Below are 18,045 nucleotides of genomic sequence, written 5' to 3'. Positions count from 1 at the left end.
ACACACAAATATATAAAATGAAATAAGTTAATATCAATATGATCCCACAGATTCATCATTTATAAAAAGTTGCTCTAGTCTTATTCATACATATATTTTTGAAAACATGGTAAATGTTGGGAATAATAAAAACTAGGATATTTAGAGTTTAATACATATCAAGAAATGAGCTAAATACTTTGTGTACAGGATTTTATTTAATTATCATCATAACTCGGTGAGGTATAACTATTATTTTTCATACTTTCTAGATTAAAAAAAAAAACCTGAAAGCTTAAGGATATAAATAAAATTCCTTAACCTAATTCACACTAATCTTTAAGGATAAAACCAAATTTGATATCCTATATCCAGATACTCTGACCCTCAAATCCATGTTTTCTCTGTCTCTGTCTCTGTCCTCTCTCTCTCTCCCATATAAATAATATAAAACATAATTTGGTATAATCACTTCAGTAATGGCAGAAGAAAGACTTCTGAAAATCTACTCCTCCTTAAAAGAAACAAGAACAGTGGCAACATGGTCAAATCAACTTTCCCAGAACTCTGTAAATAAACTAAAGGCTTGCAAAAGTTGAAGAGTGTTTATTCAAGAAAAATGGTTGACTCTCATAAGCATAGTCACCTTTGTAGTGGTTACTTGCAGTATTCCCATTCCCTTTTCCCCAGCTCTGCAATAGACTTGAAAACCAACAGCACTGCAATTATGGCATCTGCTAAACCAACAGCCTAACTAACATCCACTGAGGAGCAGAACAGGTTTGGAACTCACCCAAAAGATCTTTCCCAGGAATGTCATTATTTCATTGGTCTGGTAACTGCATGAAAATTTCCATTTTCAGGAACAGACTTTATTTGACCTGACTCAAAGCTTACTCTTTTCAAAAAGCCTTATATAAAGGGCATTTATTAATAATAGTCAGTAGTAATTGCCTAATATTGTAGCTGCCTGAGGTGATGATTCCAGTTAAGGCTAAGAAGAGGCTGACCAATACACTTAAAATAAAAAGTGGGCAATGAGATGTTCATAGAGGTCTTTGAAAAGGTAGACTTATTCTTGGGAAATTAGAAGACAACACAACATGAAAGTCTGCACAGGTCTAAGAAAGATAGGAAAAGACCTTAATCTCTTATTCCTGACTGACCTTGAGCCTCTTTGCAAGCAGATACTGGAGAATAAGACAGTTGTAAAATGCCTGGCTAAGTGTAGAATGCATGCCTCATCATATGCACACAGTAAGACTCGCAGGTTTATTAGTTTGAGGAAATTATAGAAAATCTCTGTTAAATCTTTAGTTGTCCACTAGATTAGTCAAGCTTAGACTTGAATAGCCACAAGTGACAAAGAAAATGATTTATAGAACTATTTCAGAAAAATCTCTAAACAAACAATAGCAGAAACAAAAAATTAAAAAAAATATATAATAAAAAATGCAGTAACAACTGTGAAGAAGCAGGATCTGATTTCCAGATTTGCCACATTATACTCTTTAAAAGATCAAGTGTTCATAAAAAATTATGAGTCATACAGAGACAGAGAAGTATGACACATATATAGAAATATATAGAAATCTATACCTCCAAATAAACTCAAAGTATGACACATAATAGCCTGAAGAAGGTGGGAGAGAATGAAGCAATGGTGGAGCAAAGTTTTTGTATACTATTGAAATTAAGTCAGTATTAATACTATGTAGATTGTTTTAGGTTAAGAAGTTAATTGTAATCTATAGGAGAAACTAGGAAACCAGGAGAAACTAGGAAGTCTCGATATTGGACTTACTTGACACAGATATTAAATCAACTAAAATAAATGAGTTCAAAGAAAAATAGAAGCCATATCTAAGTAATTAAAGAAAGTGGGGCACTTGGATGGCTTAGTCGGTTAAGCTTCCGACTCTTGATATTTGCTCAGGTTATGATCTCAGGGTCCTGAAATGGAGCCCCTCCTCACCTCTGCTCTGGGTGTGGAGCCTACTTTAGATTCTTTCACACCCTCTCCCTTTGCCCCTCCCTCCTGCTTGCGTGCATGCACAGGCTCACGCACTCTCTCTCTCTCAAAAAAAGGAATAAATAGGTAAGTGTGAGATTGATATTTTGCCAATTTGAGAATATAAAGAGATATCAATTATAAATAAGAACACAACAGAAATTCTGGAATTAAAAGTATAAAAAATAAAAATTAAAAATTACTAGAGGGGCACACCACTAGATTTAAGTTGGTAGAAGAAGGAAGCAGTGCATTTGAAGATAAATCAATTAAGATTATGGATCCTGAAGATCAAAAAGAACAATGAACAGAGCCTCAGTGACCTGTGGGACACCAGGAGAACATTAACATACACATGTGAGAGTTCTAGAATCAGAAGAGGGAGAGGGAAAAGAAGACATAAAATATTTAAAGAAATAAAGGCCAAAACTTTCTAAATTGATGAAAAATATTAATCTATACCCCCAAGAAGCTCATTGATCTCCAGGTAAAATAAACTCAAAGACATAAAAGGCTAATCAATCACATGATAATCAACCTGTCAAAAGACAAAGAATTTTGGTAGCCTCAAGAGAAAATGATTCATTATGTACAAGGGATCCTCAGTACAATTAACAATTGACTTATCAGAAACCATGTAGTCCAGATATACTTTAAGTGCTGAAAGTAAAAGACTGTCAACCACGAATTCTGTGTATCTTAAAGCTATCCCTTAAGTTAAAGGAGAAATTAAGACATTCCCAGATAAAACAGAACTGGGAGAATTCATCAGCTGCAGATCTGCCCTATAAGAAACAGAAAGAAAATCCTTTAGATTAAGATGAAAAGATACTAGACAGTAATCTGAATTCACACACAAAAATAAAGAGCACTGGTAACGGTAACCATATAGGTAAATATAAAATGCAGTATAAAGGTATTTTTGCTTATTACTCTTTTCATTTCCTATCTGATTTAAAAGACAGTATATAAAACAATCCTATAAAATTGTGTTGATGGGTTTATAATAATAATAGCCTGAAGAAGGTGGGAGGGAATGAAGCAATGGTGGAGCAAAGTGTTTGTATACTATTGAAATTAAGTCAGTATTAATACTATGTAGATTGTTTTAGGTTAAGAAGTTAATTGTAATCTATAGGAAACTACTAAGAAACTAATTAAAAATGTATAGTAAAAATAAAAAGGAAATTAAAGTGTAATACCAGGAAAAACCTAACACAAGAGAAGGCAACAATGGAGGAATAAAGGAACCAAAAAGACATAACACGTAAAATAAAACAACATATATAAAACTCGATTTCATTAGTAATGTTAAATGTAAATTAGGTAGATATTTCAATAAAGACAGAATAGACAGAATGGGTTTTTAAGAACAAACAAATCATATCTTATCTATAAGAAAGAAGCTTTATATTCAAAGTCACAAATATGTTAAAAATAATAAGTTAGAAAAATATATACTATGCATCAATAATCAAAAAAGAGCTGAGACAGCTATACTAATGTCAGGCAAAATACACTTTAAGCAAAAAAATGTTACTCAGGACAAATATTTAAATCCGTCAAAGATCTAACAATTAGATCTTAGAGCCTTAAGATCTAACTTAAGTAAATGAAGCAAAATGTGGCAGACTGAAGGGATTAATAAATAATTCGACAGTAACAATTGCAAACTTTAATTCTATAATGGATAGAACAAATTGGCAGAAAATGCAGGATATAAAAGACTTGATCAACATATAAACCAACTAGACCTAAAAGACCCCTATAGAACATTCCACATAACAACAGTGGAATATGCACTCTTGTCAAATACATATAGAACATATGTTAAGTTATAATATATGCCTCAGTTAATTTTAAAAGATTTGACTCACACAAAATAAGTTTTATTGCCACAATAAAAGTAGAAATCATAAGAAAACTAGGGAATTTACAAATAAATGAAAATTAAACAACACACTCCCATATAACCAATGAGTCAAAGAATAAATAACATAGGAAACTAGGAAATATTCTGAGATAAATGAAAATGAATACACAAACTATCAAAAAATTATGAGATGTAGCTAAAGCAGTGCTTGGAGTGAAATTTACAGCTGTAAATACCCGTATTAAAAAAGAACAGAGATCTCAAATCAATGATGTCACCACTGACCTAAAGAAACTAGAAAAAGAAAACTAAACCCAGACCAAGCAGAAGGAAGAAGATAATGAGATTAATGAAATAGAGAATAAAAAAGAATAGATAAAAACAATGAAACTCAAAATTGGTTCATTCAAAGGACAAATATTGAACTAGACTGGCCAAGAAAAAATAGAGAAGACTCATACTACTAGATTCTGAAACAGAAAGATAATGGATTACTATAACCTTATAGAAATAAAGGGATTCTGAAGGGATACTATGAACAATTACATACCAACCAATTAGATAACCTAAATGAAATGGTCAAATTTCCTGGAAAGATAAAAACTTCCTAAACCAACTTAAGAATAAAAAGAAAATCTGAACAGACTTATAACAAGGAGAGATACTGAATTAGTAATCAAAACTTTCCCACAAAATAACCCCATGATCAGATGGTGTTATTAGCAGATTTTACCAAACATTTAAAGAATAATTATTACCAATTCTTCTATAACTCTTCCAGTGGAGAAGGGGATAATTCTCAACACATTTCTGTGTGTGTCCAAAATTATCCTGATACCAAAACCAGCCAAAGATATCACACACACAAAAAGAAAACTGCAGACCATTATGACTTTTATGAATATAGACACAAATTTGTTCAACAAAATACTAACAAACTGAATTCAGCAAGATTTAAAAAGGATTATATATCATAACCAATTGGAATTTATAATAAAAATGCAAGATTAGTTCAAAATTGTAAAATCAGTGAATACAGTGCACCATATTAATAGTGCATCAAATGCATTTGATAATATGCAAAATATTTTCATAAAAAAAGAGAATGTCTAGAACGTGCTACAAGTGCACCAATGAAATATCCACAGCTAACATTATACTCATTGGTGAAAGACCACATGATTTTCTTTTAAGCTCAGCAATAAGACAGGGATATTCAGTCTTGCCACCTCTATTCAACACTGTATTGGAGGTTTATTCAGAATAATTAGGCATGGAAAAAAAAAATCCAGATTGGAAATGTAGAAGTAAAACTATCTCTATTATCAGATATGGAATATCTTGACGATTCTACAAAAAATTATTAGAACTAATAAATGAGGTCATCAAGGTTGCAGATTACATGACTGATATACAAAAATCAGTGGTATTCCTATATATTAGAGATGAAAATTTTTAAAAATGATATCTGCATGGAGCACTGGCTGTTACGCGCAAACAATGAATCATAGAACACTACATAAAAAACTAATGATGTAATGTATGGTGGTTAACATAACATAATAATAAAAAAAATGACATTAAGAGAACAATTCCATTTTTGAGAACATCAAAATAAATCAAATTCTTAAGAATAAACTTAACAAGGAAATGGAATACTTGTACATTGAAAACTACAAAACATGGTTGAAGAAATTAAAGAAGCTATAAATAAATGGAAAGACATTCCATGAACATGTATTGGAAGACTCATTATTATTAATATAGCAATATTTTCCAAATAGACATCCAGATTCAATGCAAACCCTATTAAAATCCTGGCTGCCTTTTTTGTTCTGCAGAAATTGATAAACTGATACTAAAATTCATACGGAAATGCAAGGATCTCAGCCAACACTAAACAATCTTGAAACAGAAAAAAAAGAGAAAAAAAAAGAAAAAAAAAGTTAGAGAGACACTTCCTGATTTTAAAATTGCTAAAAGCTACAATAAGAGAAAGTGGTACTGGATAAAAAAAAAAAGGCAAAGGTCAGTGAAATAGAATTGAGAATCCAGAAATAATCTCTCATGTTTTTGTTCAAATGATTTAAAGGAAGGGTGCCAAGGCAATTTAATGTAGAAAAATATCTATTTGCAAAAGAATGAAGATGGACCCTTCCCTCATGCCATACACACACAAAATAATTAACTCAAAATGATTACCAAAATATAAAGGCTAATACTATAAAACTCTTAGAAGAAAATAGAGGAATAAACCTTTGTGACTCCAAGTCAGACAACAGTTTCTCAGCTATGACACCAGAAGTGAAGTGACAAAAGAACACATAGATCAGTTGATTTTCATAAAAATTAAAATTGTGCTTCAAAGGGTACCATTAGGAAAGTGAAAACATAACCCACAGAATGGGAGGAAATATTTACAAATCATATCTGATTAGGGACTTGTATCCAAAATATATAAAAATTCCTACAAAAAAGGACAAGCCGATTCCCAGATGGGTAAAAATTTGAAGAGATATATCTTCAAAGAATATATATACACCCTGCCAAAAAGCACATCGTAAGATGGTTAACATCACTAGTCCTTATATAAATGCAAATCAAATGCATATTGAAATACCACTTCACACCCCCCTAGGATGTCTAAAATGAAAAGACATACATCAAATATTGACAAGGGTGTGGAGAAATTGATATTCTCATAGCTTGCTGGTAGGTTTGTAGAATAGTGCATCCACTTTGGAAAAGACCTGAAAGTTCCTCTAAAACTTAAACATAGAGTTACTATGATCCAGCAATTCCCCAACTAGTTACATATTCAAAAGAATTGGAAATATATGTTCACACACATACTTGTGCATTAATATTTGTAACAGCATTATTCATAGCAGTCAAAAAGTAAGAACAACCTAAATGTCCACCAACTGAAAAATAGATAAAGGTCTTATAACCATACAATGTAATAATATTATTTGGCTATAAAAATGAATGAACTACTGATACTTGCTGTAGCATAAACCTTGAAAACATGATGTTAAGTGTGATAAGCCAGTCAAAAAAGATCACATATTGCATGATTCCATTCATGTGAAATGTGCAGAATAGGTAAATCCATAGAGAGAGAAAACAGATTAGTGGTTTTTAGGGCCTGGGGGAGGAGAGCATGGGGAGGGACCACTCATGGGTATGGGGATGAAAGTGTTCTAAAATGAGGTTGTGTAATGGTTCTATTTCTCTGTGAATATAATACAAACTCCTGAATTGTCCTCTTTCAAAGAGTGACTTATAAACTATGCAAATTATGTCTCAAGAAAGTTATCATAAAAAAATAACTTGGTAAGGAAATTCCTAAATAGTGAGTCATCATATTTATATAACACATGTAATATACAAATTACGCTCACTTCATTGATAGTGTTTAGTGAATTCTCTCCTCTTTTTACAATCTGATAAAGCCAATGTTAACATAATATTAATATTAACATACTATCTCTAAAATCACAAAGAAGAGACACAATCAGAAAGCCTACTTCAGTTGGACTTCTAAAAAAATAAAACACAGTATCTTGGAAGTAAAATCAGTAATCTATTAAAAATCTGAGGAATGATAAAATGACTGAGAGTTTGTGTTAAGTGGCAAAGTCTTCTGATACATTTATAAATTTAAGTCATTAAGAGCACAATTAGTGGTGTCAGAGTTATCTAGAAAGACTGATTATGTCTCATGAATATTAAAAGAAAGTATATTTTAAGTAAGCCTTATAAACTGTTGCTTGTTTTGTATTAGATCTTTAAGAAATAGCAAATAGCAGTTATCTAAATAAAGGTACTATTGTGTTGGATAATAAATTAATATGAGTCTTCTTGTTCTGTTTGATATACAGTATGAAAATAATATATTTTGGACCAATAGGTGGACAAACATAAGTGATATATTTCCCATAAACACGCACATTGTGTATTTTTCTCCACACATCTGTATGGTACTGTATTTTGGGAAAGAGAAAGCAAAACTAACATCCAATATATATTTGGTTATTAAACTTTCGGAATATTATCAATAGCTATTCAGAATTTCTATTTTTTTTTTTTAAGATTTTATTTATTTATTTGACAGAGAAAGAGACAGCGAGAGAGGGAACACAAGCAGGGGGAGTGGGAGAGGGAGAAGCAGGCTCTCCATTGAGAGATGCGGGGCTCAACCCCAGGACCCTGGGATCACGACCTGAGCCGAAGGCAGACACTTAATGACTGAGCCACCCAGGCGCCCCCAGAATTTCTATTTAGAGCTTATTCAGATTTCTCATCTAGAAACTAATACAATGGGATTATGGAAAATGTGGACTAATTAATGTAAAATTTATCAATAATTTGGTGAAAGTAATCCAAATTCATGATAATCTCTAGGTAATAAACTGAAAGTTTTAATTCAACAGACCCATGAAGGAGTCATATTGTGGCACGCATTTTGCATGGAATGATCCAAAACACTGAGATGACAAAAGCATGTTTTGAGAAATAAATGCATTTGTAACACGTGTCAGATCTGGACATTGCATTTCCAAGTTTAACACAAATTTCAAATGAATGTCGACACTATCTTGTCAGGAAATGGCTCTTTATCTTGAGATCATTATTTTAATTAATGGATGAAAAGTGAAAATAGTGTCTGGAATTATCCCAAGGACACTGAATACTCCAAGTAATTTCATGAAGAAACCGATAAATACATTACTCACCGATAGCTATTGTAGAGGTCAGTACAGGTGGAATTGTTCTTACAAGGATTCATTTTGCAGTCACTGGATTCTTGTTCACAAAACCTTCCTTCCCAACCAGCTAAGCAGACACACTGGTAGCTCTAAGGGAATATGAAGATTATACAACCTTTATGTTATTTCTTTCTATGAAGCCTATAATCCAGTTATTACTCCTGGCTATTTTGATCTCTGTCAATTTATGCCTATTTTAATTTTTATAGAATGTCAATACTTCTCCAAAATTACTTTTACCACAGTTTAAAAACTATGTGAACAGTTTCTTTAGTATTTAATTCAATAAAAATAAATATGTATTATTCTCAGGACACAAAACTCTTGGTTTTGTTAAATATCTTAATATAAAAATAGTGTCTTAGTGATATGAGGTTAGTGATCGTGTAAAACTAAATAACTAAATACATAACTCAGCAACTAGTTCATGACTTAAAAAAATGTAACTACAACAAATAAACCTGACAGTTTTGTGGCATTATTTACAAATAATTAATCTACATCAACATAGTATTGTTGGTCAACTGAAGTTGCAAAACTTTGAATATCATTTTTCTAAGAGATAGAGTAGGCCAATAACAATATTCAAAATACTAAAAGTAAAATCACTTTTCCAGGATTGGGAAAACAAACAAAAGAAAACATCTCAAAGTACTGTGGGACAATAATTTATATATTAGAAATACTTGCAAAGAACAGGACTCTTGTAAAAAAATAGAATTTGGGCTTGTTTACATTTAGAGATTCTAGATTTAGAATAATGAAAAAATACTAAAATCAATGTTAGCTGTTCTCTTAATCGTCACTGTTCCATACGTAGCCACTAGCCACATGTGGTTATAGAGCATTGACATGTGGCTGGTATCAACTGAGATGTGATTGAATTTGAAGATTTAGTATGCAAAAAAGAATGTAAAGCATTTTACTAATAATTTTATTACTTACATGTTATAATGGTAATGATTTGGATATAAAGAGTTAAACAAAACATATTAAAATTGTATTGCGGCTGCTAGAAAATTTAAAACACACACACAGGTCTCATTCCTTTTCTGTGTTAGATGATGGCAACCCAGTTTCTCCACTTGCAAATAGAGTTAAGAAGTCTACATAGTTATATGCACATATATGAGGAGCAGGAGCTCTCTGAGATTAAAGAACCTGTTCTACTTTAATACATTCCAGTTTCTTGAGGAGGTCTGGCACCTAATAGATGCTTAATACATGTTAGTTGAACGCATGAAAAAGAATAAATATGATAGGAAAAGTAAAAGCTGAAATAACCAAAATGTATTTCAAAAGGATTCTATATGTTTGCTAGAGGTGGAGAGCAGATTTGTTTTGAGAATTACAGTCAAACAACATATTAATCAGAGGAATAAATTCATGCTCCATGTATTTTCATTTAGGTTACAATAATTCAAATGTATGAGAAATGCCACTGAGTATTCTCCTTTGGTTTAATAGGGTCAATTGGTTTGCTATGGCTTGTGAGCAGCTGAAAAGCAGAGGGGGATGAGAGTCACCACATTGTCAACACTGGGCTTTATTCTTGACATATGTGTTAATTCTCCAGGGTACTCATTAATACTACTCATGGCTTGCAGGATCTTAGCTGTAATTTTCTCATGCATTGTGGCCCCTACATTGTTAATGTTCTCAATGAGTTTGGTTACATTTGGAAAGTTTTCACTGATTGTATTTGACTTATTATTTTTCCTTCCTTTTTTTGTAGGCATTGATAAAGGACTTACATGAAAATTGATGTAATGATTATATTTATTTGAAATGAAAGCAATTCTATGGTAAGCAAGGCAAGTGTCTGCTGTAGGTAAATGGGGAAAACTACCCAACTCAGTGATGGAAATTAAGGCAGAGTGGGATGGAAAACATACGTGTAAGTCTGTGGGACAAATGAGGTGCCCTGTTCACTTTCTAAGAGGTATGAATCATTTTTGTAAAGACAAAAACACAAGTCTACTACTGTAGACTTTTATTTTGACATCTCAGTAATAATTTGAAATGAATTTAGCAAGTGAGTCAAAAAGCCAATCAAATATCTTTTCCATTAAAGCCATACATTCCTTAAAAGATAATAATTATTGGTATTCTTGATGATTTAATAATTAGTGGAAAATTATCATCAATTTAATGGTGTAATTATCATTACATTGTCAGGTACCACAGCAGTGATCTCTAGATATGATAAAATTTGTACAAAAAGGAAACATAAAAAAATGAGGAAATAGATTTTTTAAATAATTAAACATTAAAACTATAAATTTTGAAGAAAGCAGAAATGAATATGAACTAGCAATAACCCGGAGTTCAAGTATTTCTATTCATCTGTTGCTCACATAATTCAGAAGCGTTTTTCTGAATTTAGACACTCTTTGTACAAAGCTCTTATCCATTCAACATTGAAAAGTTAATTCCAGTAATTTTAAATAATAGTTAAAGCTAAAATACTATTTTTTAAACCATATTACCAAAAACCATATTGTCCAAAAATAACAAAAGAGAGTAACCACAGATTTAGGAAGCTCTCCAGACCTATGCTGGATAAGTACAAAGAAATCTCATTGAGGGAGAATTAAAGATGAAGAGTAAATTTTAAAAGCAGCCAAGGAATAAAGACATATTACTTTCAAAGGGCCAAGACTGACATCTTACTTCCCAATAGTGGAAGTAAGAACCTAGTAACAAATATTCTAATGGAGTGAAAGAAAATAACTGTCAACCTAAAAGTCTATCCACAGTAAAAAATACCCTTTTTGGGAAAGGAGAATAAACACATTTTTAGAAAACCAACACCTCAGAATTTACTGCAATGTTTAAGATTGTGGGTATTTGGTGACAGCCAGCCAGGATTTCAACTAAGCTCCATGAATTATTAACTATGTAATCATAAGCATGTTATTAATCTCAAAAACATCAGAAATAACGGTACCTGATTGATAAGAGTGTGAGGATTAAATGAGTACTTAGTATAGAACTTCATATGATATCTGACTTATAGTAAGATACCAGTAAATTTTAACTAAAATATTCTTTTTTGCGGGGGAGGGGCAAAGGGAGAGGAAGAGAGAATCTTAAGCAGGCTCCATGCCTACCCGGAGCTCAGTCTCACAACCCTAAGATCATGACCTGAGCCGAAATCAAGACCCAGACACTTTAACAGACTGAGCTACCCAGTCACCCCTAAAATGTTCTTTTATCCAGTGAATTATTCAGGTAGTCTGAACTATTCCTCAGTCTCTGATTCCTGCTTCTTTGACATTTTTCCACCTGGAATGCTTTTGCTTACTTCCCCCAAACCCAAATTTCCAAAGTTTATTCTTCCCTCAAGGTGAAAATAAATGTCACATTCTAACTTAACCTGGATCATTTCCTACAGTATACTTTCGTCTCTCACAATTACTATTTTACCTTTTTTGATACTTTTAAAGTACATTAGTTATTCATGTATATATTCTCTTTTCCAGTTAGTACTTATGATATTTAAAATATTTTATTGTGTTTTTCTCTAATGTAAAATATAAATAAAAATATAAATTCTAAGAAGGCAGGGACTTAATGTTTTTGCTCAGTTATCATTAGTATTTGGAATACTGTTTATATCTGACTAAAAGAATGGATGTTAGAACATAAAATATACATGATATTAATTGGTAATAATATAGTCATAGTGAATATTATGTTTAAGAACTTTTTAGATATTAAATCATCTCATTTTCCTAACAAGAAAAAGTATATTTTAGAATACATTTAATAACCCTTCATATAAACATTCAACTAAAAACCAGTTCTATAACTAAGGATTGGAAATCCCAATAAAAGAAAAATTGGATTAGTTCCATTATAAAAAGTGTTTACATATTCAGATCATTATATTTGATTCAATCTTAGCCACAAAATTTATCTTACAAAAATATTTCCTGTGTAAAACTTACTTTTAGATTCCTGAAAATTTAGATACACACCAAAAGAATAAAAATAACAAAATTTTCAAATTGTGGTCTCTTTCTGATACATTACTCATATCTAGGCAGAAAAACAAATACTTCTTTTTTCTTTAATAAAAATTTTAAAAAATGAAGTAAAATTCATAATAAATTCAGTCCTTGTAAGAATAATGAGCTCTGCCTATTGACTTATAGTCTGTTTCCTTTTAATGTTATTTTTAGAATTCATTTTAATCTATAAAGACTTGCAAAATTGGCTATAGACACAAAGATTGCCAAATACTGGATATAATGATACTCAAGTTTAGATATAATACAGTAATATTTATTCTTAAAAACAAACAAAACTATGTTGATATGGTTTCTTTCAACTGCAGAAAGTGATTTATCTTGGTTCTTAAAATCTAAAGTGAAATAATATGTATTATTCTGACAGAAAGTTAATGGAATATTTAAAAACAATTTCTGTAAAAAGCTGTAAGTGCTGAATTTGATTGAACATATTTTGAAACAAGGCAATGAAAATACATGTTAAATTGAGTGGTATTTTCAAGGCAGAACTGTTTTAGAAAAGCACAGTTTCTTTAACTTGGGGAAATGTAACATATGAAGAGAATGAAAAGCCACATGTAAGATGTGAATGTTGATAGGGCATAAATCAAATTATATTGACCTTTTAAAAACACTTTCTAAAGGAAATATAAACCTGTAAGAAACCCAGTCATTGTTTTCACGTAAAGATTTTTTTTTTTTTTTGGTTAGTAATAAGAAAAGCAGATTACTATTTTAGTGCCTATTCTAAATGAGGAAATGGCTTTAAGTACAAATTTCCACTTTCATTACAATTAGTTATTTCATTATAATTAATTCATTATAATTTCATTCTCTTACTGAATGTCCTACTTTAGTAAATAAACTATTTGCAATAGTTTCCAAAGGGTTTCTTTACCTATAACATTTTCTTTTTTTTTTTTTTTTTAAGATTTTATTTATTTATCTGAGAGAACATAAGCAGTGGGGAGGGGCAGAAGGAGGGAGCAGTGGGGAGGGAGCAGTGGAAGGGGCAGAGGGAGGAGCATACTCCCTGCTGATTAGGAAGCCCAACCTGGGGCTTGATCCTAAGACCCGGAGATCATTACCTGAGCTGAAGGCAGGTGCTTAACCAGCTGAACCACCCAGGCGCCCCTCAATTTGTTAATTCAGTGACATTTATTTTCACTATTGAAAAGAAAAATTTCATTTTAACTTTGAATCATGTCCCTGAATAACTGTTTTTCAGGGCATAACTTCTCCAACAAACTTTCCTCCTGATAACTGGCTTCTTTATTATTGAAATTATTTCTACTCTTATTTGGTCAGTTTTCCTTTATTTTTCAACTGATACTGTCATTCCATGATTTGTTTTTTTTTAAATTCTGACAGAAAGGTGGAGAATAAAACCACTCTTAGGAAACATAGTTGTAACCATAAAACAAAACCTTAAGTTTTGATTTTATAAAACATTCAACTAAAAACCAGTTCTATAACTAGGATTAGAAATCCCAATAAAAGAAAAATTGGATTAGTTCCAGGTGCCCCACCTTTAACAGTCTTTCTTTCTTTTTCCTTCCTTTCTCTCTTTCTTTCCTTTTTTTCTTTTCTCTTCTTTTTTCTTTTTCTCTTTCTTTTCTTTCTTTCTTCTCTCTCTCTCTTTCCTCTCTCTCCTTCCTTCCTGCCTTTCCTCCCTTTTTTCTTTCCTTTTTTTTTAAAACTAGACTAGAAGGGCTTAGGCTACCAGTACCAGAATTTTATTCTTTACTAATATTATAGCTACCGTGGGAAAATAACTCATCTGTCATCAGACACATTTCTAGTATCCTGAATACTACTTTCCATATTGATTCAATTTGACAACTGGAGATATAGTCTATTACCCAAAGCTTTATCCCCAGGACATATATAATATTTAAGAATACAAAAACTGTAATCTTCCAAAAGACTATCACAAACATAAAGATGCCAAAATATGAATGCAATTCTGCTATAGATAGTGTAGATATTTGGGACAATTACTTTTTGGTCTGAAAGTCAAATGACAAAGATAATGCAAGCACATCATAAACTAAACATCACTTATTTCCCCCCATCAGGCTTTTTCTAAAATATTTCACAGAAGAGGGCTCCTGGGTGGCTTAGTCGGTTAGGTGTCAGACTCTTGGTTTTGGCTCAGGTCATTATCTCAGGGTCTTGAGATCCAGCCCCAGATCGGCCCAGCGCTGGGTGGGGAGTCTGCTTGGGACTCTTTCCCCCTCCCTCTCCCTGTGCTCCTCCCTCTGCTTGCATTCTCTCGCTCTTAAATAAATATGTAAATAAATAAATAAATATAAAAAATATCTCACAGAAAGATAATATATAGTTCCTTTTCTCATACTGTTTTCTGGCACATTAGAAAGCCCACAGAATTTCACATCTTTTATTACTCAAAGCTGTCTTAAACAATAGATTATTTGGTCCAGTGGTTTTAAAAATTTTTGTTAATTTTTGTAGAAGCCCTCATACAAACATAATTCCCTAGGGAGTGAAAGGAAATAAAGCAGCATAAAGCAGATCTGCTCTGAGCAAAACAAGGAAAGGAAGTACAGAGCCCTACCCACTGAGCTGTCCTAGCCACTCTCTCCCTTCCCCACCTGTCCATGAAGACATTATTAAGCCCCAATGAGTCTCCAAACACAAACTGAAGAACACTGATCCAACCAACCTATTTCATTTTATAATGAGGAAACTGAACTCATGGAGGTTAAATTAATTTGTTCAAGCTACTATAACTAGCTGATGGCAAACTGGAATTAGAACTCATGTCTCTTGATTCCCCATGGTATTCCCAAATGTAGCCTTAAAAAATCAATTCAAAACATCTGGTAAATTAGCAAATTCAGAAATGTATTTTTTGAGATGTACCTTGAAGACAATGTGGGAATTTTAAGGCAATCTTCAAATCATGTACATTGAATAATCCTCTTACATGAATTTCCATATTCTTTTTTTCTCTGTGTACCAGAAAGTTGCCAGATGGTCTAGTTGATACCAACATGATGCCAGGCAAACAGCAGTGACCAATAATCATTATCCTTACTCTCATAATAGAGATGGCAAAGGAGAAAGTCATGATATTAACATTATAACTGATATTAACTGGTTTATAACTGATGTTGTAAACATGCAGCTTGAACTGTACAAATATAGACTAAAGAGAACTACCCTGATTCTATGGGTTATTTTCAGGTTAGACATAGCAATGCTCATCCTCACTGAACTTGATAGTGATAGAGAGCAGAGCAAGTAAAAAATCACTGCTTCGATTGAAGGATGCAGTCTTGGGATGGGATATTTGCAGTCTCGGGATATATGTGAATCAGTGTGTCTGAAAGTTTTCAAACCACAAGTATGGAACTCAGTTCCAGCACAGCGACCCCAAGGAAAATGAACAATCTGAAAAATTAGAAAAGTAAGCTAGGCTTTTTCACAGCAGCTGTAGAAGCAAGTACCAGACAAATAATGCAATATATGCATGTTGTTTTACTAATTTCCAACACCCCCTTACAATACATCATGTTATCACTTGGTGAAGTGAAATAAAATGATGAACATGAGATAATATAAAGATATTTTGAACATGTTCTTCAACTTGTTGATTTGTTTTATGTTTCGTAAAACTTTGGATCTTGTTAATATTTTTAATTTATCAGGATTTTTATTTTAAGTTCTGTAAGATTAGGTAGAGGTTTTCTTTAGGTTTAAACAGAAAGCATTTATGTGCAACACTATATTATGTATATGTATAACACAATATATTGCATATAATTATAGACATATCTAACATATAATAGATGCATATATATATATATATATATCATAAATTCTACATTATATACATATAATTGAATTTCATGCCATCTGAACATAAAGCTTATTCTCAGAGTTACAGGAACAACTTTCAGCATATACCACATATTGTAACATTTCTGTATTTTTTCCCCTTTTTAAGACATAATTATTTCCTAGCAATTGCCAAGAGGAATTCTAGCCCATCACAGCTAGAAGAGCACTGATTAGAAAGTAATAATATAAACTGGCTTTGTTTCTCATGACCTTAACAATTTGAACACTTTGTATATCTGTAGGTCACAGTTAACTATCACGGTTTTATCACAGGCTGAAAAGCTATGTTTGCAGGAGGAATCAGGAGTAAGAAGGGTGAAAGGAGAATTCAGCCACAGGTGCGTAACAGAGGAAGCAGAAGGCAGGAAGGGCTAGGACCCTGTAACAATGCTTAGAAAAGAGTGAACCACAATTTCAAATATCCCTCCAATCCACTAATAACTCCAAAAAGCAAATGCGTTATTCTTAAATTTAATAAATTATGAAAACAAGCCCTCCAAGATGTGTTTGGCATTTTAGAATTTAATGTTATTGATTTGATCACTACTCCTCCCTCTCCTCAGGATAATCAAAGGATTCCTTTCTTCCTTCCTCCTCCCTCCTCCCTCTCTCCCTCCCTCCTCTTTCTTTCCTCCCTCCCTCCCTTCCTTCCTTTCTTCCTCCCTTCCTTCCTTCCTTCTTCCTTCCTCTGGAGTCAGGAAATGAAGGCTTATGTTTTCATTCTATCCACAGGTAAATACTTTCTATATATATTAAACCACTTATGTTATTAACTTAACATGAATGAGTAAAATACCCAGGAGGAGGAGGGGGTATTTGATTCTGGTCTAGAATGCTGCTACATGTAGGCTATTGAGCCACTCATCTAACTTGGTCATAAAGGGTCTTAATTTTTAAATCAATAAAATTAGACTAGGTGATTTCTACTAACTTTTTCAATCTTAAAGTGATCATATTTTATTGCTTTATTTATAGTGCCTAGAAGAGCCAGGTATTAACAAGAACGGTCTCTCTATTGCGCCATGCATTCCCACCAGCTGTCTGAAACACTCCTAAGTGATTCGTTAATTCCTGTTTAACAAAATTATGTTCTGGAATGACAGCTGGAGACACAGTAAGTGGTTTATAACTTATTTTTCTTAGAAGAAACACGGCTAAAGTTTGTCTTTGTTTCCAATTCCGTATACAAGCTCATGACGCAAAATATGTTTTAAAAACACATAGAGAAAAATGTCTTATTATGTCACAATAATTAATATTTATTCACTAAGAACATAAGAGAAATTAGTCTCAATGTGTTTTAATTAAACAAAATCAATAGCCATTGTCATAAACAAAAATGAAGCAGTCCCTATGGCTAAATTTTGATTTGTGGTTTGAAGTTGACAAATCATTTTCCAGACATTTTCTTTTATCCTGTTTCTATATTTTTAATAAAAGGAAATTTCTAAATATGAATAATCAAAGTAATTTGTATGAGGTATATAGAATCACTAGTTTATAATCACGTATTATAAAATGTATGAA

At 32.1% G+C, this 18,045-nt stretch overlaps 1 protein-coding gene across 2 annotated transcripts in view; it reads right to left on the bottom strand.

Annotated features, from left to right (window-relative positions):
- Positions 1-18,045, bottom strand: part of EYS (EGF-like photoreceptor maintenance factor) — a 1,566,128-nt gene that overhangs the window by 1,073,541 nt on the left and 474,542 nt on the right. For both annotated transcript variants that reach the window (XM_078055169.1, XM_078055170.1), the window contains exon 13: positions 8,603-8,724. In XM_078055169.1, coding sequence (XP_077911295.1) covers positions 8,603-8,724 — 122 coding nt within the window. The remainder of the gene's footprint in view (positions 1-8,602; positions 8,725-18,045) is intronic.

Source organism: Halichoerus grypus, chromosome 9 (genome assembly GCF_964656455.1).
Source record: "Halichoerus grypus chromosome 9, mHalGry1.hap1.1, whole genome shotgun sequence".
Lineage (NCBI taxonomy): Eukaryota > Metazoa > Chordata > Mammalia > Carnivora > Phocidae > Halichoerus > Halichoerus grypus.
This window is presented reverse-complemented; position numbering and strand designations above follow the sequence as displayed.